Source organism: Cricetulus griseus, chromosome 7 (assembly GCF_003668045.3).
Source record: "Cricetulus griseus strain 17A/GY chromosome 7, alternate assembly CriGri-PICRH-1.0, whole genome shotgun sequence".
NCBI classification, from domain to species: domain Eukaryota; kingdom Metazoa; phylum Chordata; class Mammalia; order Rodentia; family Cricetidae; genus Cricetulus; species Cricetulus griseus.
This window is the reverse complement of record NC_048600.1, coordinates 111,826,155-111,853,561: the sequence shown is the minus strand read 5'-3', so window position 1 is coordinate 111,853,561 and position 27,407 is coordinate 111,826,155. Positions and strand designations below refer to the sequence as shown.

The window sequence follows — 27,407 nt, the reverse complement described above, 5'->3', positions numbered from 1 at the left end:
TGAACCAAGAAAGCACAGACAACTATTTCTGCCTGGGAGAGCTGGGGAAGGAGGTGACACTTGAGTAGGGCCTCAAAGGGACAAGATAACTGCCAGGCATAGTGGGGGAAGGGCATCCCAGGCAGGGGGTACTACAGAGCAAAAAGCAAGGGAGCTTGGCCATATGTGGCTTGCTCGGGGTGGGAGGGTGGTCTTGAGGGGTGGGAGGTGGCCAGCCTGTGGCCTTGCTCCCAGCATTTGGGCATGCCCTGCTCTGGGGCAGAGGCCTGGGAGGAGGAGTAGCGCCCTCCTTTTCCTCCCCCATCACCCTCCAAGGGGCCTCAGGGCGAGGCTGCCTTGCCTGCCAGGTCCTCGCAGACCTCCGGGTCCTCGTCAGAGGAGGAGGAGGAGCTCAGGGAGCCTGCCTCACTGCTGTCGTCTTCCCCACAGACCGCTCGGGAATGGAGAATTCCGCTTCGGTGGAGCAGCTCCAGGAGACGCTGCTGCGGGCTCTTCGGGCTCTGGTGCTGAAGAACCGGCCCTCGGAGACTTCCCGCTTCACCAAGCTGCTGCTCAAGCTGCCGGACCTGCGGACCCTGAACAACATGCATTCCGAGAAGCTGCTGTCCTTCCGGGTGGACGCCCAGTGACCCGCCCGGCCGGCCTTCTGCCGCTGCCCCCTTGTACAGAATCGAACTCTGCACTTCTCTCTCCTTTACGAGACGAAAAGGAAAAGCAAACCAGAATCTTATTTATATTGTTATAAAATATTCCAAGATGAGCCTCTGGCCCCCTGAGCCTTCTTGTAAATAACTCTTCCCCCACCCCCATCACCATGCTCCCCACCCCCCCTATTTAAACCACTCTTGCTCTCCCACCCTCCTCCAGCCCCCCGATTTGTTCTGTTCCTGTCTCAAATCCAATAGTTCACAGCTGAGTTGGCTTCTGTGATGTGTGCTCGTTTGGGGGGGGGGTAGAGGGGACTACTGCCAAGGCTGGGGGGGGCACCTCTCCATCTGGTCAGCTTGTGGGGTGGGTACTCTGCCAGCAGATGGGAGAATAAGGGGGAACAGCACGCAAGTCTAAGGGGGGGGTGCCCAGGGGAGTTATTTTCATCATATATTTATTACATAAATATATAGTAAAATAGACGAGCAACAATTACCATAAAAATATCTTTCTTTAAAATCCTGACCCAAAACACAATGGGGTGAAAAATCGCACATAACAGACATACTGATTGTCAACTGTGGGGCAGGAGTAGGAGCCCCTCAAGTCACCCCTACCGGTCCCACCCCTCTCTGGGGAAGGGACCTATCTCCTTCCCTGTTTTCTAGCCATAACCCCCCCCCACCCCAGCACCAGCTTCTCATACATTCAGTAGCGCCTCTGGGTAGTGTCCCCCTCCACCCAGGAGTTCCTAGGGCAGGAAGTACGTTCCCCCTAATGGACGGTGTCTATGTCACACGCCCTGCCCTGCCCTCTCCCAGCCCTATAGACCCACCACCCAGGGAAGGGGTAGGGGCTCCTCCTCCCCCACCCTCCCCAAGTCTGAGCAGGGAGGAGGCTGGATGAGGTATGTGTGTTATAAGTGATGGGAGGGGGGAATACTGAGATGGAGAGGCAGTGGTAGGGGCAGGGTAGTGGTCATGGCTCTGGCACCCCCTTGTCCTGGCCTGGCCCCCCCCATCCTTCTCCCAGCAACCCATCCTCCCATCAATACTGCACCTGCTGCCCCACCTGGCCTGCCCTAGTGCCCCGGGCCAACATTGGGGGAAGGCATGCTAAGCACCCATGCCAAGACCAACCCCCCATTAGCACCAATGGCCCCCAGGAGAGGGCCCTGTCCCCCACTTCCACAGCAGGGACTGGGACAGCTGCCTCTCTAGAGCAGGTGCGTGGCACTCCTGAGTCTCTCTGGCTCCTCCCCACAACATGTACTCACTCATACAATCACACATAGGAACACACATACACTCCACATCACTGAGGGGAAGGAAGGGCTGAAGGGGAGGGGAAGGGGAAGGGCTGAGGGGAAGGGGCTCACAGCTCATATGACTTGGGGAAAGGGGGGGATTCCCAAGTGCCTGTAAGAGGCCATGCCCATGGCTGAGAACGGGAATGGAGAAGGAGGAGTGGAGCCAGGGAAAGGAGGGAGACAGCAGGCAGGTCAGGAACTCCACTGGGCCCCAAGGTATAGGAGGAAGGTATGAGAGGGTTTACCCATGGGACTGGAGGAATATGGAAATCAGTACCCCAGGAGAGAGAAAGAAGATAGAGACAAAGATAGCACAGGTGGCCCAGGGGCCCCAAGGGGTGGGGCAGGCACATGCACAGGTGACAGGAGATGCTCCTCCAGGCCCTCTGCCCAGTTGGAACACCTGAACAGTGGCAGAGGACACTGCCCTGGGGACAGTGAAGCACTGCCTTCCTCGTGTGTGTGTGTGTGTGTGTGTGTGTGTGTGTGTGTGTGTAGGGGCTGTGGCAGGCTGAGGGTCAGAGTGGGGTGGCAGGTTCCCCACTGCTTAAGACATTTTTGCCCCAATAGTGCAAAGCGCAGGAAGCCCTGGCACCCCTCCCCCGCCCCCTGCCCCATTCCCCATGGCTTCCGGGGGGCATCTATGTCCACCCATCCATCCCTGCCGACATGCAGCCCTGAGCCCAGGGCCACTGGTCTGCTCTGTTTCTCCCTCTCCTCCCATCCCTCCCACTCATGGGAGGGCCACCTCCTCCCTCCCTCTCTCTGCAGAGGAGTGGGCTGTAGCCAAAGGGAGGAGAAGGAGGAGAGGAGGGCAGCTCACCCAAGCGCAGACCAACAGAGCACTCCTCACCAGAGGGTGGGAGATGGCTCAAGCCAAAGTCCCTGAATTAGAAAAGAAGAGGGGAGAAGGTTCCCAGGGGCAGAGGGGTGGCTGGCCTAAAGAGCTTCAAAGAAAACAGGAGGAGTGCCAAATGCCTCCTCCCCTGGGCCCCTAAGTGCCACTGATAGAAACTCCCACTGCGTGCCAACCTGCCCTACGTCTGGGTTAGTGCATCAAGTGGGACTAAGGAGGGCAAAGGGAGCCCAGAAAATAGACAGGAAACAGAGTCCCACAGAGGCGGAGGTTCTGGGAGACACACATGTCCACCCCCACCCCCACCCCCTTGCAGCAGCATCTGGGTTGTAGCTAATACTGCAGGGTATGAGGAGGGAAGGAGCCTGGGCCACAGTTTTTCCTGTGTGTGGGTGCCAAGGTGTAGGAGGAGGGAGACAGGAGGCCCCTGGGGCTGGGCACTTGAAAGGGGAGCTGTGTGGGCAACAGGGCAGGCTGGTGAGGGGCCAGCTGGCATCCAGCGTGAGAGGTAGATGGCACTCAGCGGGCACGAGTGGCAGACAGCAGAGGAAGTACTGGGGTGCGGTGCCAAAGGGGCACAGGGTGGGGGCAAGGCAAGGGGGCGCCAGGACCCTGTTCTGTCATCTCACAGCTCGAATCAGCAGCCCTACCCTTGTAGGTCTGCTGGGGGCATTTCTCTCTGGGGTCAGAAGGGCAGCTCTCAAAGTGCATGGGGGTGGGAAGGGAGGGGGTCCTTCCCCTTGGGCCAGCCTCAGCTAATAACTTAATATCATCTCTCTCTCTCTCTCTCTCTCTAACATTCTCTTTTTTGTCTTTTTTTTTTTTTTTTTGTCTTTTCTGTCTAGTTTTTCTTCATTTATATTCTCCCCTCGCTTGGTTTCCAAAGTGCAGTAAGGATGACTACCATTTTAGCCTCCAGGGGAGGAGCCAAGCCAAACTGTCCTTTGTACCCAGGACCCAGGTATTTGGGGAAGTAGAGACCTGTGGCCTGAAGGGAATCTAGGCCAAGAAACTTGGCAGGGCTCTCCTGTGTATATAGGGGTGAGTGAGGGCATCTGCCCCTATTCCTCATTCCTCCTGACCCTACAATCAGGATGGCTTGTCCCTCTTATTTCTTCCTCCCTTCCCCTATTTTCTTAGAGGTTAGGGTCCCAGAAACTCTAGGACTTAGGCCCCAGCCTCCCACACTGTCTTTCATAGCAAGTTCATTTGTTGCCCTGTCCAAGGGCTGGAGGAGGTTCTGAGGGGGACTGGGCAGTGCAGGGGTATATGGGAGCTGCATCTATCCAAGGATGGGAGGAAGGAGAGAAGAGGTGGGGGGTTCTCCCTCAGCCCCCAGCTCTGTCCCTTCTCTCCAGGCTCCTCCCCACCAGCTCCGCACACCCTCTGGCCGCCTGAGGCTTTAGACTTCCTGATCCTCAAAGACCTCGAGGAAGAGTGGGGGAAAGAGTTCGGTGGGGCACTCGACTTTCATGTGGAGGAAGCGGCTGGCGTGGCAGGCCCCGATCATGCGGAGGTCAGTCACCTTCATCAGCAGCTTGGGCCAGAAGTGTGGAATGTTGTGTTTGCGGTGGTTGACGTAGTGCTCGAACGCCAGCAGGTACGCCTCCTGACTCTTCTCAATCTTGTCCACACACAGCAGGCCGGAGCGGTCTGCAGGGAGGGAAAGCAGGAGGCATGAATACCGAGGGTCTGAGAGAAATGCAGAAGAAACATTCAGGAGGGCATGAAGGGACTCTGAGGCAGAGACGCCAGGAGAGATCAAGGCTGGGCAGTGGTGGCGCACGCCTTTAATCCCAGCGCTCGCTCGGGAGGCCGAGGCAAGCAGATTTCTGAGTTAGAGGCCAACCTGGTAGGAATAGGTGACCGGGACTCAGGAAGGCCCCTAAGAACCTGAGGAAGCGATCCATGAGGCGGGTGGAGAAACAGAGATGGCATTGAGAAGAGAGGAAAACTGGAGGCAGAGGGGGAACAGAGGCAGAGAGAAGGTTGGAGATCAAAAGCAATAAATAGTCTGGAGACCAAACACGAGGACAAAAAAAATAATTAAAATATAGGACTAGGGGGCAGAGGAGGGACTGATAAACAGAGAGGGAGCCGGGGAGTGAAGAGATGAGACAGTGCCTATGCAAGATCAATAAAGGGGAAAGCAAGAACCCTTAGGTGTAAATAAACTCTAGAGCTCCTGAGAGCTTCTGGGACCTCTCAGCCATGGCAAGATACCTGTTGACATTAGCAGCACAGCTTGCAGCAGAGCCACTTCCGTGTCATCCAGGTTAAAGGCAGAGAGTGACTTGCCCAGTTCAAAGATGGCGTCAGAGACTACACCCAGGCCGCCATTCTTGAGCTGTTCGCGCTTAACCGCCATCTCCCCACTCAGCGTCAGGGTATCGCTCTCAGGGTCATAGCGGACAGCTGCCCGCAGGGACATGATCTCCATGCAGCACCCTTTCAGGAGGATGATCTGGTCTTCGCAAGGCAGCTGTGGAACAACAGGAGCACAGGCCACTCAGTACATCCTCTCCATGCCCCACAACCTCCCCACCCTCTTTGCTGGGCCATGGCCACTTATGCACTTAAACCCCACAGTTAGGCCCAAGAGTGAGGTCCCATCATTCTTCCAGTCCTCTTCAAAACACTGACGTACAGGGCATTTAGGTAAGTTGGCCAAGGTCCCACAGCTAGTACAACAGTCTATTTCCAGTTAGTGCTGTGCAGAATGAAGAAATGAGTCATGCTGCCTGGAGGTAAAATGGTCACTCAAGGAGTGTGTGTGTGTGTGTGTGTGTGTGTGTGTGTGTGTGTGTGTGTATACACAAGCTACGAGAATCACCCCCTGTCCAGAAAATATCTGAGGAATACCCAGTGAGGCTGTGTGACCTCAGAAATGATCCTAGGTTCCCTCTAGCAAGTCTCTCCTTCCATTTGCCACTCACCTCGGAGAACATGGGCAGTTTTTTGGCAAAGTCCACCACACGGGTGATGGCCGGGGTGATGATCTTGGTAAACTCGCTGAAGGCCTCTAGGTCTACCTTGTCTCCATCTGGCATGGAGACAATGGGTGACTGGCCAATGTCATCCGGCTAGAGGGAGAGAGATGAGGGTCACTGGGGCTGTGGACCCCTTTCAACTGCTCACTGAGACTCCCTGCCCACCAGGGGGAGCTCCAAGGCAGCCTGGGGGAAAAAAATCCCAGCCATGACTGTGTTCCAAAAGGATAGCCCAGGGCGAGCATTTCAAATTTGCTAGTGCTGATAATAGTGAGAATAGTAGTCAATAAATCGTAATAAAACACAGCCATAACGACTGAAAACACGGCAGCAGACCATAGGCTGGCCACACTGTTTTACATAGCTCCTTTTAATCCTCATCACAAATCTTTATGGAAGACAGCACTTCATAGACAGAAGCCTAGCACAGTTAAATGGTATGACCAGAGTCACACAACCAGTCCTTAGTGTAATTTCCATCCCTTAGCATACTCAGGGAGCCTGGCCCCAGTGGTCCATCGCCTTCCGGCCCTCAACTTGGCAGTAAGTTCTGTGAGGGTTCAATAAAACGCCTGGAGCCCTGCAGGTGCCCCACAATACTGTTATGTTGACTCTGTCCTCAGTCCCTGTGGGTTAGCTCTACCTTGGAATTCAGGAAGATAAGGCCCAGTTCTCATGGAGCACCCCACTGGATGGAACAGACAGGCTCCAGAAAGCAAAGGTGTAGAAAACCAGAACTGGGGGCTGGAGAGATGGCTCAGTGGTTAAAAGGAGCCCGGTTCAATTCCCAGCACCCACATGGGAGCTCACAACTGTCAGTACCTCTTGTTTCAGGGGATCCAACACCCTCACACAGACAGACACGCAGGCAAAACACCAATGTGCAATACAAATAAATAAATTACAAAAAGAAAAAGAAAAGAAAGCCGTAACTGCCAACAGGTACAGTGCGCCAGGTTTGGGTTGGATTAAACCAAGAAGGCTCCCAGGAGAGTAGAGCCTCTGCTCTCTGGGTGTGCCCGATTTCTTACTCCTCTGCTCTCTTGGTGTGCATGCTTCCTTACCAGGAATTTTCGCCTCTGCTTCCAGTGGCTGCCCTGGGCGTTGGTGCTGCGATGGGCCTCTGTGGCAACGTGGATCAGATCCCACTCTTCAGGAGTGGGCTCTGGTCGCTGCTGCAGCGATCGGATCATCTCTTCCTTCCGTCTCCGCTCCCGGTTCTGCTCAATCAGCTTGCGTTTGGCCACTCGCTTCGAATCATCTAAAACCACTGTTGACAGACAAAAGACACTTTGCATGGCAACCCCCACCCCCCCAACGATGCTCAGAAATTGCTTGTCCTCGTACAAAGGTCAAGTGACTTCCCAAATCACTTAGCAATAGGGTGGCACAATACAAACCATGTTTAATCACTGGAACCCAGTCAACTCTAAATAGGCTGGCTTGAGGAATACCATGTTCTGGTTTGACCTATGGTATGAGGAGTCGCTAGCTGACCCTTCTACTCAACCCACAGTTGAGGAAATACCCCCTCTTCATTTAGATGTGCCTTCCCTGGGGTGCAGGAACCCTGCTAGGTTGGGTACACAGGAATTTTTACTTAACAACTCCCTCTCTAAGGTCCTGAAATGGCAAGAAGCATCAAGCCTACCCAGGAATTGCACTTCCTTTGGGATGAGGGCACCAGATCCCAAATCTGAGATCGAGACTTTACAATCAGCCTGACCTGGACTAGGGCTGCACCACTCTGCCCTGAAGGTCCCCAGGAAGGGATCTGCTAGTCTTATACTCAACCCCACCACAGCTGCTTGACTCCATTGCCCCATGGGTGCCTCTTACAGTCCATGGCCATGCCCACAGCGATGCACTTCTTAAAGCGGCACAGCTGGCACTGATTCCGGGTGATCTTGTCAATGACGCAGCAGCTGTCATATTTGCAGGAATAGGTGGGATGGAGATTCTTCTGGATCGTGCGTCGAAAGAAGCCCTAGGGTGGGGACACATGAAGCAGGTTTTCGCCATTATGACTTCCTCTCCTGAGCCAACCACACAGTTCATCGAGTAAGACTGGGGCACGGGAAGCAAGTGTCATCTGGCATCCACATGTCACTATAGGCCCAGGATTGCTGGATCCTACCAGGCCAAAGGAGCTGAGAAATACATGCCCTTACCCTCAGGCTGCAGAGGGATGAGGAATGTCTGTGGTGGCAGAGCAGGGAATGTAACAGAAAGCATTGGGCCTGGGCTGGTGTGGGCGTTATGAGGCCTTGGAAGTCTACTTTAAATCATTCTTAAATTTTCATCATATATTTTCCAAGACAGAGTCTCATGTAGCCTAAGCTGGTCTCACACTCACTGTGTAGCTAAGTCTGACCTTGAACTTCTGACCTCTGGAGTTAGGATTTCAGGCAAGTGCCACCACAGCTGGTTTACGTGGTGCTGGGATGGACCCCAGGGTTTGTGCACACTAAGCAAGCACTCAACCAAAAGAGCTGCGTTGCCAGCCCTAGAAAAGCCAATTAATATCTTGCCTAGCTTGCTTAATGACTCTAAAAGCAATGCTGACCCCAAAAGCATTCTCATATACAATGTTTTGCCTATTTTTTTTTTTTTTTGTGCAGACGGGATTTATAAAATAGGAAGATCAATATTCAAGAAAATGCACTGAGTGGGAACATTAATAACTTGTAATTTTTGTTTTTGTTTTTGTTTTTCTGAGACAGGGTTTCTCTGTACTGCTTTGGAACCTGTCCTGGAACTCACTCTGTAGACCAGGCTGGCTTCGAACTCACAGAGATCCGCCTGCCTCCAGAGTGAGGAGATTAAAGGCGTACGCCACCTACGCTGGCTGTAAATTTTTTAAAATCTGATGTTTTAGTCTTTGTTTTAAATGAAAAACCTGCAGAATCGGGAGGTTAACAACGTGAAGTGCGGATTCCTGTTGAATCTTACTACATGATGTGCACTTGGCATGTGCCTTTCATGCATGTTACATTTAACCTTGACACCAGAACTGGGCCTTCTGTGGAAGACATTAAGATCTGAGAGTTCAGACCTGGAGTGAATTAAAATTACTGCACCAAGATGCAGGCTCCTGGGCCTCATTCTAGACCTACAAAACCAAACTCTAGAAGTGGAGACAGGGCACTTTGGGAGATGTTCCCCTGGGACCCAGATGTCCTTGGAGCTAAGGATTCTTTCTCTTGACTTTGTTGCTACTATGATTTCCAGGAACATTGCTATGAAACTTGGAATCTCAACTGGTTTTGGTTTGGCCAACAGTAGGAGAGAAAAACTTCAGGGTTCCACACTGTGTGTATGCCTTTGTGCGTTAGTTTGAGAGAAGGTCTTGTTTTGTGAGGCAGGGTTTCTCTGTGTATCAGCCCTGGCTATCCTGGAACTCACTCTGTAGACCAGGTTGGCCTTGAACTCAAGAGATCCACCTGCCTCTGCCTCCTGAGTGCTGGAATTAAAGGCATGTGCCACCACCATGGCCCAGGTTGAGAGAGGGTTTTATGTGAGCCAGGCTAGCTTCAAACTCACTATTTGGCTAAGGATGGCCTTGAACTTCTTCTGTCTGTCTCTGTCTCTCTGTCTCTCTCTCTTTTAAAGATTTATTTATGGGCTGAAGAAATAATGACTTAGCGGTGCAGAGTACTGGCTGCTCTTCCAGAGGTCCTGAGTTCAATTCCCAGCAACCATATGGTGGCTCACAACCATCCATCATCCATAGTGAAATCTGGTGCCCTCCTCTGTTAGGCAGACATGCAGGCAGAACACTGTATACATAACCAATAAATCTTTTATTTATTTATTTATTTATTTATTTATTTATTTTATGTATATGAGTGCTCTATCTGCATGTATACCTTTGCACCATCAGAGGGCATCAGATCTCATTATAGATGGTTGTGAGTCACCATGCAGTTTCTGGGAATTGAACTCAAGACCTCTGGAACAGCAGTCAGTGCTCTTAACCTCTGAGCCATCTCTCCACCCCTTGGCCTTCAACTTCTAACTCTTTTGCTTCCATCTTCTGTATATGGGACTATTGGCATACACTACCATCCCTACTGGTTTCACCTACTTTTAAATGGTTTCTTTCTGGAAAGACCTGTATTTGCAGGAGGCAGTGGTCCTGAAAGAGCCATACAGGTTGCAACAGGTTGAATCTAATAGGCTTTGTCAAGTCTGTGACCTTTGACCCTCTGATATTAAAGAACCTTTGGTCATCTTTTCTTCTATGTCCCCATTATGACCCTTCAGCACAGGTTCTCACCTTTTCAGGTACATTGGGATCACCTGGGGCGCTTGTTAAAAGCAGACTTCTGGGCTCCAGCACAATAAGGTTGGGACTAAGTAGGGGCAAATGCAGCCTGGGAATCCGCATTATAACTAGTGCTGTAGGTGACCCAGGAATCAATCATACCCCCCACCCGTGTGTGTGTGTGTGTGTGTGTGTGTGTGTGTGTGTGTGTGTGTGTGTACACATATATGTGCATGTACACGGGGAGGCCAGAGGTCAACATCTAGTGTCTTCTTCAATCACTCTCTGCCCTTTTGATCTCATTTGTATTTGACACAGGGTCTCACTATGGAACTAGCCAGCAGGCCCCAAGGATCTTCCTGTTTCTGCCTTACAGTTTTGGATCACAAACACATATGCTGCCATCCTTGGCTTTTTATATGGGAGCTGGGGATTTGAACTCACATCCTCATGCTCAGGCAGCAAGTGCTTTCCCCACAGGGCCATCTTGCCAAACCTCCACGATCCATATTTTGAAAGACTCTGATTCTTGTTTGCAGATTGCTTCTTTGGTTGACTGCAGGTAGCTTGAGGGTAGGGCATATCCTCTATCCCTCATGCTTTTTGCTTTTTGACACAGGATCTCAATGTGTAGTCCTGGCTGGCCTGAAACTCTCTATGTAGATCAGGCTGGCTTCAACTCATAGGCAACAGCTTGCCTGTGCCTCCAGGGTGCTGGGGTTAAAGGTGTGCACTACTGTGCTGCAAATTCTTTTTCTGAGATAGGGTCTTCCTATGTAGCTGAGGCTGGCCCAGAAAAAAAAAAACATATATATATGTATGTATGTATGTATATCCATCCATCCCAGGGACTCATGATCTTCATGCCTCAGTTTCCCAAGTCCTGGAATTACAAGTGTGCAGTACCACTCTTGGCTGCTCACCCCTTACCCCTAGAACATTTCAAGGATGGATGAAATTCTTGGATGTGCTTGGCACTATTTTGAAGACTCTATCACGGTTATAATTCTTACCTCTGCCATATTCCTTTTCCCAACCCTCTGCAGGTATTTAAAGCAGGACCAGGTGAATTATCTCATTTAATTTGCTTATTAACTCTAAGATAAAGGTAGCATAATCCCATTTCATAAATGAAGAAACCGAGGCTCAAAGAGGTGAGGCAAATGGCACGTGAGAGGATTATAAATGAACAAATGAATGAATAAATGCATGAGGAGAAAAATGATATAACGAGTAGGCTTTAGGTTACGTGTTTATAGAGATCGACTGTCATGCCACGCGTGGAGACTCAAAGGGGCACAGGCAGTGGGGATGGGGCAGGAGATGGCTCGTCCATACCTTGCAGCCCTCACAAGTGATACAGCGGTAGTGATAACCGGTTGCCTTGTCCCCACACACGACACACTGCTCGTCTTTGTCCAGGTAACTAGGGATATACCCTGGGAAGGGGGAAAGGGTGGAGGCAGTGGGCATGGTGTGGAGCCCGGTAGAGGAACTTCTATACTGCACCCACCCCCATCTTTGCCTTTCTCATTCTTCTCTTAGCCCAGCTCCACTAAAGCGTTCTTTACCGCCAAGTAGACAGGAAAAGTCCTGGAGACATATAGTGGGGGGGATTGTCCATCCCTTCCCTTCTAATATATGGAATCTTCATTCTGACTGCCCATTCAGTGGCCCTCCCCGCTCCTCCTTCCATGTATGTATTTATTCTTGAACCTGGGTTTTACTATATTGCCCAGGCTGGTCTTGAACCCCTAGGTTCAGGTGATCCTTCTATGTCAGTATCCCAAACAGCTCTCTCTAACTGCAGGTAGGTGCCATTGCACTTGGCCTGGCTAGGACTTTTTATTTTTCAATGTTACATCTAAGTGACAGGATAGCATAGGGAGTTAGGAGAAGAAACGCCCCCCCCCCAGGAGAACAGAAAGAACCTTCAATGGGGAGGTTATAGGAGGGTGAAAGAGGCCCTTCCTGACCTAATTCCTCCTTAAAGGCCAGGATACATTTTGAATCACCATTCTCACCCCTATGCAAATCCAACCCATGTTCTGTAGGCTGTTCCCTCTAGAGACATAGGAGGTCCAGGCCCAGCCTTGGAGGAGCCAAGTGTGCTCTTGTAGGGGTGAGGGTAGGGAGAGGGGCATGTGTAGCCAGGCTCACCTGACATGCTGGTTTTCAGGGAACATTGGCCGTTCTTTCTTTTTCGCTTTCCATCTGGTGACCTGGCACTGCATGGGGCAAAGCGAGAAGAATCACAGGGTAGCCTTTGGACAGTCCCTTCTCATCTAAGAGGTTCCAAAACCCTCCATGTCTGGCTCCCTCTGTCTTAAGTCCTTAGTCTACCTCCTACCCCTACATCAACTGACAAAGCTTAGAAGAGTCTAGCCAGCTATCTGGTAGCTGCATGGGAGAGATAAGGGGCTTAAATGGGGACAAAATTATGCTTAGGGCCCCAACACATTCACACAGACAAGTATTGCTATGAGACTCCAAAATTCACACATGTCTCACATATAAGCAGCGTTCTAAAGTCCACATACACATACACATTTCACCCACAATCTATAGGACACTCACATAGTTAAGCCTTCAATTTATGCCAAATATGCTGAAATGCTCCTTGGAATATTCTTAAAGCTATGTAACCTTTAGAATATATATATATATATATATATATATATGTGCAACATGACACCCACGCATGTGAATAACTATGCAGCCTTCAGTATAAACCCAAATATGGTAATAAGCTTTGGGATCTACAAACTCATGCAATTTTCAGGGCATTCTCGGATGACTTCTAGGATGTGTCCATGTGTTGTAGAAGCCCCTGGACAGGCACCTACTACTGGTGCCATGCTCTCTGCCATGTGAACATGTTGCTTAATGTCTAAGGCCATGCACACATGCTAAATAACCCATGCTGACCCTGTTCAAGGCCTCCATATGTCAAATCAGAAAACTGAGGCGCCATTCATGCATTGTGACACCAAGCACCTGGAACCAGCCAGGGAAAGGGCCGAGCTGCCCCATCCAAGGTATTATTAGCAACTGTCAGCCACAGCACATACATGTTGCCAGATTTCCCACATATGTGTTACGTAACCTCAGTACACACGGGTTACATAAGCCTCTACGCATGCAAGGATTGTATAACCTTCCACACCCACCCTGTGTCTGACATGTTGCAGGGCTCCTCCTCCTACAGCCTGATGCAGCTCCCAACACACTGACACAGTGACCTTGGCCAGGGTCACGGTCATAGACAGCCTTGTGCTTCACACACCCTGGGGATTACCCCTGTCTGTTTCCTACAAGGCTAGAAGGTCAGGCTTGCCTGCTGCCTTCTGTGTGTGAGTGCAGGCGAACTCAGGCCACCTGGGGCCCAGTTGACCAGGCAGCTTTGGCTATCACCAGACTAGAACCTCTGGGTGCAGTTCCACATACAGCCACAAGGTGGCGCATAGCCATGGGGGAGGGGAGGGCTCCAGAAGTGGTGCCTCAGCTCTGAGGGACTAAGAATCTCATTCCTACCTTTTTACAAGACCTTAGAGCAGGCTCGCCCATAAACCTGGGCAGGGAAGTACAGGAGATGTAAGTGACAGTTTACATGGTGACAGTCTGTCTCACAGTCTAAGCGTGGTACGGTACGTCGGCTTTGGGAGAGCGGGCTTATCCAGTGCCCCACCTACACAACCACAAACTCCATCCACCATTTCTACCCCTCCAGGAACCAGTCTTGAACACAAGGGCTTTGCCTGGTCGAGCTTGCGGCCTTCTGGCTCAGGATCTGATCTCCTAGACAACGGATAGCTACACTGCTCCTCAGAGCACCCCACCCCCACTATTTCCCTGGCCATAGGCACAGGCTGTACCCAGCTCCTGGGACACCATGCCAAATGGGACAGGGTTCTGTGCCACTTGGAGCGGACCTGGAAGACAGGGACCCTCTGAACTGATCTAGGTTAGCGCAGATAAGAGGTAACCCCTCCCTGGTTGCGTGTACAAGGTGACGCCTCATCCATGTGTAAGGAAAGCTTTCATGTGCCATGCACTTCCACTTCCTGGGAGGAGCCCCATAGCAGCGTCCGCCTTTGACCATGAACAAGGAAGAGTGTGTGGAGTTTCCAATAGATTCCAAAAATAAGTGTGGGTTGTGACCAATAGTTATTGGTGCCTGTACCCGGAAATGTTATGTTATATGCACCATGGCTTGTGGACAAGCATGCTTGTTTGTGGTCAGATGGTGGATGGACTGGTAGGAAGAAGAAGAAAATGGCAAGGCCATTGGGATCACACACGCTCAAGTGAGGGCAACAGTGGTTGGAGAGGGGACGATGGGGGGCATTTGAGACCACCCAGCACTTCCAAGGAAGGGGCCACGTGTCTGTTGCCTGTAATGACTGTTTCCTATCGCTTCCTCCTTTTAAGTGAGCATCTGTCAAGCCAAGTGCCTATTCCCTGAGACATGTATACATGTCCTCAGCCCCTGGACAAAGGTAGGCAGCAGGCCTGCTGGCCTCATGTCCATATTCAGGTGTACTTAAAAGAGACCAGCTCTCCTAAGCCCAGAAAGCTGTCCATGCCTGTTGCTCTGAGTAGGTACAACCAGGTTGCCAGATCCATTCATTACCTGTTCTCCTCTGGGTCTGACCCACACTCCACCTTGCTTGGCTTCTGTTCCATTCACTTCAGTTCCATCCAGGACGCCCTCCAGCACGCCAAGAGACTGGGGTGGGCACACTGCCCGCCCCCCACGCCCAAAGGCCACCCACCCCCCGCCACCCAGGCCCTAGGGCACAGCACCCATGGTACCCGCCTCAGTACTCAGCCTTTCACACCATGCCCTGCGCCCCAAGGGGTGAGGGCGGGTGGTGGGAGGGGCCAGGGAGTGGCAGGTGGGAGAGCTAGGGGCAAGCTGGGGTGGTGAATAGCACTGGGTTAGGGGCTGGGAGGGTCCTCAGAGTCTTGTCCTGTCTGGAGATATCTGTGGAGAGAAGAGAGAGAGGCAGGGATAAGAAGTTGCCATTGGGGTGGGTAAGTGAGCAAGAGTTAGGGGAAATATTTAGTGGCTATCTGGGGCCTGTAGCAAATGTCAGTGGGCATGGAGGGAAGGTCCAGGACTAGGGCCAGAATAACCTTTTATCACAGGTACAGTTGGAGAGCTACAGCACAGGCCCCAGACACAGGGAGGGATGAAGGGAAAGAATGAGGTCATCTACGCGGCAGGGAGCAAGTCTCAATATTCACATTCAAACAAATGCCTGGCCTTTTATGAGCGCCTATTAAATATTAGCTATTGTTACCACCCTTTACCCAAGATTTCTTAGGATTTATCAGGGTTATAGGGCAAGAGGGGATCAGAGACAAGTAGTTTGAAGCACAGGCATAGCGGGGAGTCCCCCACAAAGGCAGGGTGGGGCAGAGGGATAGCAGTAGGGATTACGAAGGTTCCCACTAAGTGTCTTTTGGGGGCCTAGCAATTCTGGGCGGTCCCAGGGCCTTGTGTATGCTAGGCCAGTATCATTCCTCTGGTTTATGTCCCTAGCCCACTCTTTTTTTTGGTTTTTCGAGACAGGGTTTCTCTGTGTAGCTTTGGAGCCTATCCTGGTACTAGCTCTGGAGACCAGGCTGGCCTCGATTTCACAGAGATCCGCCTGCCTCTGCCTCCCAAGTGCTGGGATTAAAGGGGTGCGCCACCAATGCCCGGCCCTAGCCCACTCTTAAAGGAGAGGGACAACAAATGCAAATGGGAACTGACTCTCTCTGCTCTCAGGGCATTAATGAAACCCCAACTCTTACCCCTCGAGGATTTTCTTTCTTTTTCTTTTTCTTTTGAGACCATGTTTTACTATGTAGCTCTAGCTAGCTTGGAACTCACTATGTACACCAGGTTGTCCTAGAACTTACAGAAATCCATCTGCCTATGCTTTGGGGGCTGCTGGGAGTAAGGGTGTATTGGCCCCATGTCTGGCCCCTTTAAGAGTTCTTAAATCTCTCACAAGTCCCAAAGCCCAGTCCAGTTTAAGAATGAGAATTAGCTGGTTTAGCTGACTGGCTGCCATTCATCAGGATGGGAAAAGGAAGGAAACCAACACATGTTGCTGTTGACTGAATAGATATGATGGTGCCTTCTGAAGGGGACTCGAGAGCTCCGCAGACGGAACAGGCAGGCATGTGTGTCATCCCAGCATTTGGAAGCTAGAGGCAGGAGGATTAGAAATTCAGAGTTGGCTGGGCGGTGGTGCACACCTTTAATCCCAGCACTCGGGAGGCAGAGGCAGGCGGATCTCTGTGAGTTTGAGGCCAACCTGGACTACAAAGTGAGTTTCAGGATAGCCAGAGCTACACACAAAGAAATCCTGTCTCAGAAAAGAAAAAAAAAAAAAAAAAAAAGAAGTTGTTCAAGGTTTTCTTCAACCACATCATGAGTTTGAGACCAGTATGTACTAGAGACCCTGTCTTAAAAAAAAAAAAAATTCCAGATCGAGCCAGGTTTGAGGATGTATGTCTATGTAGCTCTATAGTTTTAGTAGTCTATAGTTTTAGTAGTCAGAAGGTTGAGGCAGGAGGACTGTCACAAATTCAAGGCAAGCCTACACTATACAGTGAACATTATATCAAAAACAAAATAGCAGCCCGGCGGTGGTGGCGCACGCCTTTAATCCCAGCACTCAGGAGGCAGAGGCAGGCGGATCTCTGTGCGTTCGAGATCACCCTGGTCTACAAGAGCTAGTTCCAGGACAGGCTCCAAAGCCACAGAGAAACCCTGTCTCGAAAAAACAGAAACAAAAAACAAAAAAACAAAAAAAAAATAGCATAACATTAAAAAATAATAAAATGAACCTTCCAGGTTGGGGAAACCAAGTCTCAGAAAGCTTGTTGAGTCCCTCAAGTTCATGCAGCTAGGAAGCAGGTAGCCACAGCCTGGCTCTAATGCTAACCTTGTTCTGCTACTTAGAGCCAGGATAGTGCTAGACATGGCCCCACCTCCAGTCCCTCTGTGATCCTGGCTGCAGGCCTGTGGTACCCTGTCTGCAAGCACATAGGCAGGTGCAGGCATATGGGAGGCTAACAGCTCCCCACTTAGAACTCCATCACGTGGTTGCTGCACTAGAGACCTTGCCTTGGGCCCCCCGCCCCACCCCCATGAGCTGATAAGGAGTCAGGGTGAGAGGAGGGGGCAGAGATAAAGCAGGGCATTGGCAGGGGCAGGGCAGCAGGAGGAGCGCAGAGAAGGGGCCTAGCATGTCTCTGACACCCCCGGGCCAGGACTGGGCACTGGGGGCTGGACAGGAGTCTGGGGGGGTGGATGAGTGGGGAGACGTAGCCCAGGGAGCCATCAAGAAAGTAGGTCAAGTTTTTCTTGGCTTGTGGAGAAATTCCTGTTATAAATTTATAATGGCGTAGCCAGCCCTAAGGGGTGGAGGTGGGGGAGGAGGAGAAGTGGGTGGGGATGCCCAGGGCTGGGCACTGGGGCCCACTGCTCTTAGCTAGAACAGAGGGGCAACAGCAAGGAGCCCGATGGGGGCTGGACAATAGAGGCTAGTCTGTTCCCATTGCTGTCTGTGCCCAGCAAGGCTTCATTTAGTCTGTCTGTCTGTCTGTCTGTCTGAATCTCTCTCTCTCTTTCTCTTCCTCTCTCTCTCTCTGGGTCTGGGTGTCTCCCTCCCCGTTCCCCCCGCCCCAACTGTGCCTCGGTGCTTGGCACACCCTGGCTGCGGTGTTGCCCCCGCCTGTCTCCTGCCCGCCTGGCACACTGCCACCACTTGTTTACAGAAGCTGGAAAAATCCACTCGCCAGCCGGAGGCCCAAGCGCCCCCAGGGAAGGGAGGAGGCAGACCCAGGAGTGGGCAAGCAGAGAGAGGGGCAGCCCTGGGGAACAGGCCTTGGGGGCAGGCAAAGAAGGCCAGGGAGTGCAGGAATGGGTATTAGCAGCTGTGGGCAGGGCCTGGCAGGGAACCTCACTCAGGAGCAGTGGCACAGGAGGCTCCTGCCTCAGGCCAGAGCTCTGGAGGTGCCCTTCCCGCCTCCCCCCCACCAGCATCCCACCACTACCAGTTGCTACAAGGCAGACATGGGGCAGTGCCAAACTAAGCTACCCTGTTTATTTCCCCTCTCTCCTCCCTGGCCCAGCCTTAACTCCAAATGTGTCTGGACACTGCCAAGGGCTTGCACGTGCCCACAGCGGGAGGGGCAGGGTCCTTGTCTGCCGCACCTCTGTGCTGAGCTGAATGTGCCCTGGTGCCAGGTGCTGTAGTCCAGGTTATCCCCTGGCAATGGGAGGGGGCAAGGTGCTATCCTCACCTCTTAGAGCATTTTTGCCTGGCACCTAGCAAAAGTCTAGAACCCCTGGGGACAGCTGAAAGCCTCTCCAAGGATATATATGGACCTCTAAGGCTATACGGAGCCCAGGCAGAGGCCCAGCATGCAGGAAGGCACGAACCATGTGAGCTCATGTTAGCTACAGGCCGGGAAAAGGTGAGTGGGGAGGGGTATTACGTCAAGGATAACCACCCTGAAGGGCAGCCTCTTCCCACTCTTCCTGGAGTTCAGCTTAATATCCCCAGCTCCTTCCTAGCACATCCTTTGCAAGGGGTGGGGGTGAGGGGTCAGACCCAAAGAGACAGAGGGGGTGGAGCTATAGGGTGCAGGTACTCATTTTCATTTGGACAGCAGGACAGCAAGACCCACCTGTCCACTGGCCTGGCCACCCACTCCTTCTTTGTCAGCTAGGAGCTGTTGGGTGACAGAATGGGCAAGTTGCCCATAGAGGGGGAAGCATTTCATTAAGCTTAAGTGATTCTGCAATGGGGGGACAGGGACAAGAAGCCAATGCGGCATCCATGGGCACTATGCCAGGTTCCCACTGCAGCCTGTCCTACTCTGCAGCTCTGTGGATCCCTGGGATACGCCCAGAGGACTCCTGAGACTGCCAGCAGGGACTCTGCCCTTAGCCATCTAGCAGCATGCAGCAAGCATGCCTCTGAGCATCTGTACTGGGCTATGGCTCTGCCTTCCTGGGGCCCCTGAACTTTGTCCTTAACACTCTGAAGAAAGCTCAGCCATCCTTGTCAAACACGCGCGCACACACACACACACACACAAATGCACACGCATGCACTCACACACACCAGTGCACACATGCACACAAATGCACACGCATGCACTCACACACACCAGGGCACACATGCACACAAATGCACACGCATGCACTCACACACACCAGTGCACACACGCACACAAATGCACACGCATGCACTCACACACACCAGGGCACACAGGCACACATGCATGTATGCACACTGTAGTGGGGAGCTGTAAAGGGGAGAAAAAGGAGGAAGAGGCAGGTGGTGTGAATAATGGGGAAGAGGGAAAGAAAAACCCAAAGGGGAGAACAAAGAGATGAAGCAGGGATGTGGGTAGAGCTAGGGGTGTCAAGGAAGTAGAGGGAAAAGGAAGAAGGGAGCAATGAGAAGGAGAATGAGGGCGGAAGGGGTGAGGCGGGAAGGACAGATAAAGGGAAGAGAGGCGGATGAAAGAGAGAGACAAAGGGAGAAAGGAAAGTAACAAAGAAAGATGGGTGGGGGGTGCTTCTGCCCTGCCTAAGTCCCACCCCATGGAGGCTGGGGGAGGGGGGAGCAGAAATGGTTTCCACGGTGACAGCTGGTTCTTGGTGGCCTGGCATGTGGGCTATTAATAGTGCTGTGGGTAGGTTCACACCTCCCTCTCCCCTTCCCCTCTGCTTGCTACTAGGATGGGGGTAAGAATCCCCCACCCCAACTCCCAGTCATCATGCCTACATGTCCTGATTCCATACTATGGAATCATCAAGGGCAATGTGGAGAGGCCAGGGCGGCCACTGTAGCCCAAACACACACGGGCATGCACAGGCAAACAGGCATCTGTGTGCCGACGTGCCCGGTGCCAGCGTGGGTTCCCACAAGTAGCACCGACCTAACAGAGGCTATGGCCAATTGTGTACCTGAGCTGGCAACACATACCCTATGTTTCAGGACAGATGCCTCCCTAGGACTGGGGCTTCTCCCTCCTTCCCCAGACCCCTACCTCGTTCTGGTCTCAGGTATGGATTGGGCTTGCCCCACCCAATTCTCTGCTATCCCAGTGCCAGGAAAGAGGGAAGGCGGGAAGGCAGGGACTATTTGGCAGAGAAGTACACACAGACATAGGCGCCGTTTATAGGTGTGGGGGTGGGGAACAAGAGAGGCAGCACCTCTGGGTGGGATCTTGCTTGAGCACTCTGGAACTTAAGAGCAGTGACCCGGAACTCAGATTTCCTAGCTACTGTAGGCCTTAAAACTAGGGAATGGGAGGCTAGGTGGGGGATGTGCACTAGGGGGAGACGGGTTGCTTAAACAAAGGATCCTCCCTGTCCGTCCCCCCCTCACCACCACCAGAAAGACTATAACAGGAAATCCCCCCCTGCAGGTCAAAGACAGAAAGACATAAACAGTAGCCTTGTCTTGGGCCAGATGCCCAGTATTAACATCAAAGACTGTGTTCCCACCCCACTCCCCCAGAGCCTTAGCCACCTGCTTCTTCTCTCTCCCCCAGTCCAGGTTAATTCCACAAAGCATCAAGGGTGCTAGGTCTAGAGGTCACTTCCCTGGCCATGTTCAGTCTCCACACCTCCACACTTAGTGATGGATGACTGTACACCCATCCCTCACAGAATTTCAGGTCCCCTTTCCCAATTCCCTCCAGAAAAAACAGCAAGAAATCCAAGTCACCAAGAAGGCAAAGTAGGAGCAACCCCCCCCAAAAAAAAAAACTGGGCATAGTGTATTCTCCCCACCCCACCCTCAGCCATCGGGGTAATTGGAGCTGGGGCAGCTGAATGCTGGAGGCATGAATGTCATGGGGCCAAGGCACTTGAGCAGATGGCATCATGGGCACAAGGCTTGGGGGTACTCCCTCTGCAGTCCCCTCTTCTAAGGCAGAAGAAGTTGCTTGCCAACCACAGGAAACATCACCTGGGAAGGGAAGGAATGATGTAGGGGAAGGAAAGACAGGATGTTCTCCTAGGCACACCAGAGAGGCAAGAGTTAGCCCCCACCTAGTCAGAACTGGCAGCGGCAGAGGGAGGGAGGCAGAGAGCAAGAGAGGAGATGCAGAGGGAGACAGAGGGAGGGGAAGAATAGAAAGGGAAGGAAGGAAAAGGAACTGGGGATGGGAGAGAGATTAGAGAGAGAGTGTGTGTGTGTGTGTGTGTGTGTGTGTGTGAGAGAGAGAGAGAGAGAGAGAGAGAGAGAGAGAGAGAGAGAGAGAAGAGCAAATGCAGCTGAGTCTCAGGCACACACATGGACACGTGCAGACTCACACATTCATCCCGCATGCGCAGAACTACAGGGCTCCAGGACCCGTTCCAGGAGATATTCAGAGCCCTACCCAGCCCACACATGCACAAAACACTCACATGGATGCATGCACAACACACCCACTCACTGATGTGTATGAAAATGCTGATAGTCACCAAAGCTTGTCCCCTCCTCCTCCTCCCCAGGCCTGGTAAAAGAGAAAATGAAACAGACAGGGCTTCGGAGCCAGGAGCTCATCTCTTCCTTGCAAGAGGAAGGGGAGGAGAAGAGAAGGTGGGTGGCTGCTTGGCCCAAACCACCACTCTTTGCCACTGCTGAGTGGGTGTGGCTGTGCCTCTGGCACTAACCTGTAAATCCTAACTCCCTCTCTTCAGGTCAAATGCCCACCTGCAAAGTAAAGAAGCATGGCAGTATTTCCGGGTGCAATAATATCCATTTTTGTCTCCCCATCTACCTGTGAACTTCTGACCTCTCTGAACAAACAGGAAGGAGGTCCCTATTGGTACCCCATCTCCTGCCTGTCAGGCAAAAGGACATGACACGCGTCCTACTGCATGAGAGCCACAGATGTCTCAGTGAGAGATGAAACTGTCCCTGGTTCCCGGTGGCACGTGCATCCTCAGCCTGGCATTTGCCAGGCTGAGGAAGAGAGAAGAATCCACAGGAACAGCTAGCTAGCTTACCATGACAGGCGGCAATACAGATTGAACATGCTTACCATATTGCTTTATGTGTCTTGTTTTTTTTTTCTTTTCTTTTCCTGCAGTGCTAGGGATCAAACTTAAAACCTCATGCACACCAGGCAAGTGTTCTGCTACCGAGCTATAGCCCTACGCCCAATATTATGTTCTTGACCCTTACCCTAAGTGGGTAATATATAATAAAAAGCCAGGCCCCAAGTTACACAACTGGTGAATGGCAAAAACCCAGCCCCCAACTCCCAGCCAGTATTCTTTCCACACACCACACCTGCCTCCCCTCACGAGGCTCCAAAGTTCCCTAAGCGCCGCTGTAGCCATAAGAACTGGAACTGAGACTGTCTCTCACACCAAAGGCTCCGAGTCACTCCACTAACAGACAGGGCCCATTCAATGTCCTTACTTCACCTTGAAGAGCAGGGGCTGAACAAATGGGGCTGTGGGGGAAAGGATCCTGATTCTTAAAGTCACAGTCAAGTAAGGGACACCAAGGCAGACCCAGGTGCTATGTGTTGCTCCTTCCTCAGCATCTCGGTTTCCTCCCTGCCACCACCTTTTACTAATGGGCATTGGGGAATCTGGTGTCTTCGAGCCAGGACAAGGTCCTGGTAAGGTAGCTAGTGCTGGTAGCCTAAGGAGGAGGAAGGGCGCTCCTTCCTGAGTTCCTAGGCTTGTAGAGATGGCACCGCTTTGGTTCATGCATGTGCTCTCTCTCTGTCTCTCTCATTGTAAACACTCAGACTTTGTCCCAAGAGAGATATGGTGACACTCAGGCATTCATGCATGTGCTTTTAGCTGAGGAGGTGTGTCCCAGGCTGAGATGCCAAGGACTCCTTTTAAGTTAAAAGGTGAGGGTCAGGAGAAGAGGGGCAGAGAGGCCAGCTGAGAACTGAGGCCTATGGGCTCTTAGTTCTTGTTAGAAACACACACACACACACACACACACACACACACACACACACACACAAAACCCCCCTGTGAGCCAGAGATGGTATGTGAACGGTGAAGAGACTGGACATACATTGCTCCCCCCTCACTTCCCTTCTCATTCCTGTGATGTTCAGGACACCCAAATCTCTACTACACTTTAACCAGAAATTCCAGGGTCTCCAGGAGTAAACTAGGGACATTTTGGGGGACTCTTACTTTGTGTCTAAGGCTGGCTTCAAACTCCTGGCTTCTTTCCTCAGGCTTTCCAGCCAGTGCTGAGAATCCAGGCTTGTGCCATTCACTACAACTCACTATGAACTGGGCAATTTTAAAGCATTGTATACTTGTCTATCTGTTTGAGACAGTGTCTCCTATAGCTCAGGCTGTCCTCCAACTCTGTGTCGATGAGACTGGCCTTGATCCTTCTGCCTCAGCCTCCCAAGCATCTAATATATTTTTAACAACTATAAATATCAAAAGTTAAAAGAGATAGATATCATCATCTCTAGTTTATAGATAAGGCAAGAAGGAAGTTAAAAGTCTTCTCAAGGTTACACAACTAGGAAGAGGCATTTAGGATTCAAACTTAGGCAGCTGAACTCCAAAGCAAACAACAAAATTCCGATTTTGTTGACCATAACAACGCAAGATCTGCAATATGACCTGATAGAATAATGATACCTTGTTCTTTCATCTGGCTATGTATGCCTTGTGATAAACCTCAGTTTATCTTTCTGTTGAAGTCCATACATATTCTATGATGGAATCATTACTAGTATGTTCTCATCCAAACAGACCAAGGCTACAGGAAGCAGAGCTCGGCATGCTGGTGCCACTGCCCTCCCCCAGGCTTTGGGTCTCCTGTGCCAGTAGCCCCTGTTCAAAGAGCCACTCTTTCTGTCCTCATGTATGGGTACAACCCGCCCAAAACTGTCATAGTCTAAACAGCTGTACCCTCAGAACCAAGCATGAAGTTGGGCAAGGAAGACACAGCTGTCGGGGACATCTCTGAGGTAGGTCTCAGCTGCCAGGGGTGTGAAGAAAGGCCATCATGAGTCCTAATGCAGACCCAACTGGGTCCTGCCAACTCCTGTCACTGCACAAGGTGTGTGTGTGTGTGGGAGGGGGGAGCATGGTTTTCCCGCCTGGGTCAGTTAGGGGAGGAGCCTCCTCACCACCTCCTTAAAGAGTTGTAGCCTGAGCCTAAAGTGCTCCCACTGAACTGGTGTTCCCTGTGGGCCTGCCAGATTCAGGGGTCAACAGGGGAGTCTACTCCCCTCCCTTTCCCCATCCCCAGCCCCCAAAACATGCTGGCCAGCCGCAGCTGCAGCATTAAGGAAAGGCAGGATGTCCTGAGCAGCCAGCTGAGCACCCCCCCACCCCCCCAACCTCCTGCTGACCCCAGAAGCAGGCTGGGCGGGCCAAAGGGCCCGAATTTGAGCATTAACAACTGGAAAAGTATGAAGAATGTTGCTGCCAGCTCTGAGAAAAGAGACCGTGGCAGAAATGAAGACAAGCACAGGGCAAGAGAGAGAGAGAGTTACAGACTGGCAGAGACACAAGGAGAGAGAGTCAGACACCCCAAGACAGCAACAGAAAGACAGACAGAGTTAGAGAGAAATTCCAAGTCAAAAATACACCTCACTCACACAGACATTCGCCAGCCAGCATACGGCCTCCCAAGGAAAGCTTCCAAGTTTGGACAAGAGGGCCAGAGGTGAGAAAGGGGGCAGATTCACAGTGGGAGGCAAGCACTCAGCTGGGGACAACTAAGGGTCCCCAGGAAAGGCCCAGCCAAATAAACCCTAGCAGGGGCAGCCAGGTCCCCACTGGCTTATAGGCTAGGGATGAGAGAGAGCCAGAGAGCCACTCCCAACTCTTCCCCAGACACCCCTCCCCCAGCAACCAGGACAATCCCAGCTGCTAGAAGTCACTGGACATTGCTGCAGGCCCATGACTCGGCCCTCTGGAACCCCCTTTGTACCCACTTTGCTCTTGTTTCTCTGTCCCTCTAAAAGGGGGGGGGGAGAGCCCATTGCTACACAGTGGCTGAGCCTAGAAGATAGAAAGAAGCCAGAGGGAATAGTCTGTGGCTGTGTGCATTTAAGTGCGTTCCTGCCCTAGCTACAATGTGTCTATCTGCAAGGGTTATCTGGACACTGCCAGGTGGGACCTGTGACTGCACTCGGGAGCCCTGTGCATGGCCCCTGCACCTGTGAGACTAGGTGTAAAGGAGTGCACCTGTGCCTGGAGTTCCTACAGTCAATCAATTAACAAGTGTTTACAGAGCACACACTGTGCTAGGCTCTGGGTGGGATCCAGGGTTCTTCTAGAGGTTCTCCCATGTCTCAAGGAGATTGCCATCTAGTAACTGGGTGGTATGACAACCAACAGTAACAGACTATATTATCAGGAATGCATCCTGTGCACCAATATGCAGAAAAGTCTTTTTATACAGATGAATTTGATTTTCTCGGTAGCAAAGGTTTTGTTGTCCATAGAACCTCAGCTCCACAGATGAACCCAGGAAAATACTTGTTGCTAAGTTGAGTACACATGTGTTGATGTGTAGCTGTGTTTTTTGTTTGACTGAGTGGCAGTGACTGTCATGGCAAGCAATGATGACTGCATGACTGGGCACATGTGAGCTCGTGTGTGCTTGTGAGTGACAGGGTCTTTTGTAATTGTGCGGCTGTGTGCAACTGCTGTGTGTGCATGCATGCATGCATGCATGTGATAGTGACAGCGACTCTTCCTTGCCCCTGTGTGTGACAGCATCTCCCTGTGACCCTGTGCGTGGGTATGTGCACAGGCTGTCTCTCTGCTCTTGGTCTCCCGTGGGTGTGTCCAACCCCTTTGAGCTCCACCATGCAGCAGCAGTCTGCCTCTTCCCTTGTCCCCATGTGGGTGTGTCCAGCAGCTCCTGTCCTTGAATCTGCCTGGGTGTCCCTGAGTGTTCGTGTGGCTGTCTGTGTGGGCATATCTGTGTCTGCATGTCACCTTTGCCTCCCCCTTCATCTTGGACAATGGCCCCCTTCATCCCCTCCCCCTCCTGGGTCCAGAGCCAGCATTCAGGGGCAGGCTCCCATCTCCCCGGCTTTCCTTCTGTGTACCCCCCCACCCCTGGTCCCCGAAATGGGTGGCTCTCTCCATTGCCTTTGACATCTTCCCAGGCCTTCCTTTCACACTGGACAAGGGAGGGCCCTAGACAGAAAAGGGCCACCGGAGACACGTTGCAAAGGGAGGGAAACAGGGGAGCACACACACACACACACACACTCACACACACACTCACACAAACACGGGTCCATTGCTTCCTCTCTTCCCCACCACAGGCCAGCAATTCTCCTAATCATCCAGGGACCATCCACTAGTACACCCCCACTACTACAGGCTCACATTCCCCCCACCCCACCCGCCGCGTTTTTGCAATTAGGAGTGTTGCAACCAGAAAGCCATGCTCAACTGGGAAAGCAGGGAGGGGAGGGGGACTTCACTCTCCCCCAGCCCATGCAAGGCCCCCCCCCACCCTGCCGCACCCACATTGCCCTCCGTAGCTGGAGGCGGCTTTGCAAAGGCCATTCGCCCTCTTTGGCGGAGGGGGGAGGGTTGGGGGGGCACGACAGGCTTCTGGCACACCGTAAACAAACCGCGGCGCGGCGGGCGGGGGAGCCTCGGCAGGCAGCGGGGCCCAACCCGGGAATGCGCAGCAGACCGGCCGGACAGAGGCCGGGCGGGCCCTCGAAGGGGAGGCCCAGACGCCATCTCCGCGAGCGAACCCCGGGGCCCACCGACCACTTAACAGCACCTCCCTTTCCCAGGGCGTCAGTGGCTCGCTCTCGGGCTGTGACAGGGTCACCCGGGCGCCCGGAAAGGCACAGGTCGGCGACGGGAACCCCCTGGCCGCCCCCAGCCCGCCTCCGAGCTGGCCAGAGACCCGCGGCTTTGCATAATCAATCGCGATGCATTTGCATATTAATGCCCCCTCGCTCCCTCCTCCTTACCTTGGCTTGGCGCGCTGAACCGAGTTGGGCAACGACGCGGGGGTCTCAGCGCCCCGTGCTGGGGGCGTCCATGGGGGGCCGGTTGGGCCCGGGCCGCCCGCCTCCAGCGCCGGGGTGTGAGTGCGAGTGAGCGCGGGGGGCGGGGGGCGAGTGTGGCGGCCCCGGCGCTCCTCCGGCAGAGGCGGCGGCCGCTCAGGCTCCTCCCTCCCCCGCCCCGCTCCGGCTGGGGCTCCGGCTCCGCGCGCCCGGCCGGCTCGCGGCTGCTCCCTGCAGGCCGCCTCGCAGCCGTCGGCCCCCGCCCCTCGGCCCGCGCCGCGCCCCGGGACCCCGGCTGGTCGCCCCGCAGCCCCTCGTTCGCCTTGGCCT

At 52.7% G+C, this 27,407-nt stretch overlaps 1 protein-coding gene across 2 annotated transcripts; it reads right to left on the bottom strand.

Annotated features, from left to right (window-relative positions):
- Positions 1-281: 281 nt before the first annotated feature.
- Thra (thyroid hormone receptor alpha) lies at positions 282-27,207 on the bottom strand. Of its 2 annotated transcripts, none has more exons than XM_027424121.2 (10): positions 27,042-27,207; positions 14,704-15,057; positions 12,231-12,298; positions 11,409-11,509; positions 7,643-7,790; positions 6,868-7,073; positions 5,750-5,896; positions 5,037-5,295; positions 4,339-4,466; positions 282-692 (listed from the first exon to the last, which is right to left on the bottom strand). In XM_027424121.2, the coding sequence occupies exons 2-10, from the start codon at positions 14,754-14,756 to the stop codon at positions 321-323; spliced, it is 1,482 nt and encodes a 493-aa protein (XP_027279922.2). In that variant the 5' UTR covers positions 14,757-15,057; positions 27,042-27,207; the 3' UTR covers positions 282-320. The 2 variants fall into 2 exon arrangements, with proteins under 2 accessions (XP_027279922.2, XP_035304249.1); XM_035448358.1 differs by having other exon boundaries at positions 282-575.
- Positions 27,208-27,407: the final 200 nt, after the last annotated feature.

Excerpts from the sequence above, each read along its gene's own strand:
- Thra (XM_027424121.2), bottom strand. The coding sequence starts at position 14,756 with ATGGAACAGAAGCCAAGCAAGGTGGAGTGTGGGTCAGACCCAGAGGAG. Across the intron at positions 12,299-14,703 it reads TCAGACCCAGAGGAGAACAG|TGCCAGGTCACCAGATGGAA; the intron begins GTAATGAATGGA and ends TGCCCCATGCAG. Across the intron at positions 5,296-5,749 it reads AACTGCCCATGTTCTCCGAG|CTGCCTTGCGAAGACCAGAT; the intron begins GTGAGTGGCAAA and ends GTTGTTCCACAG.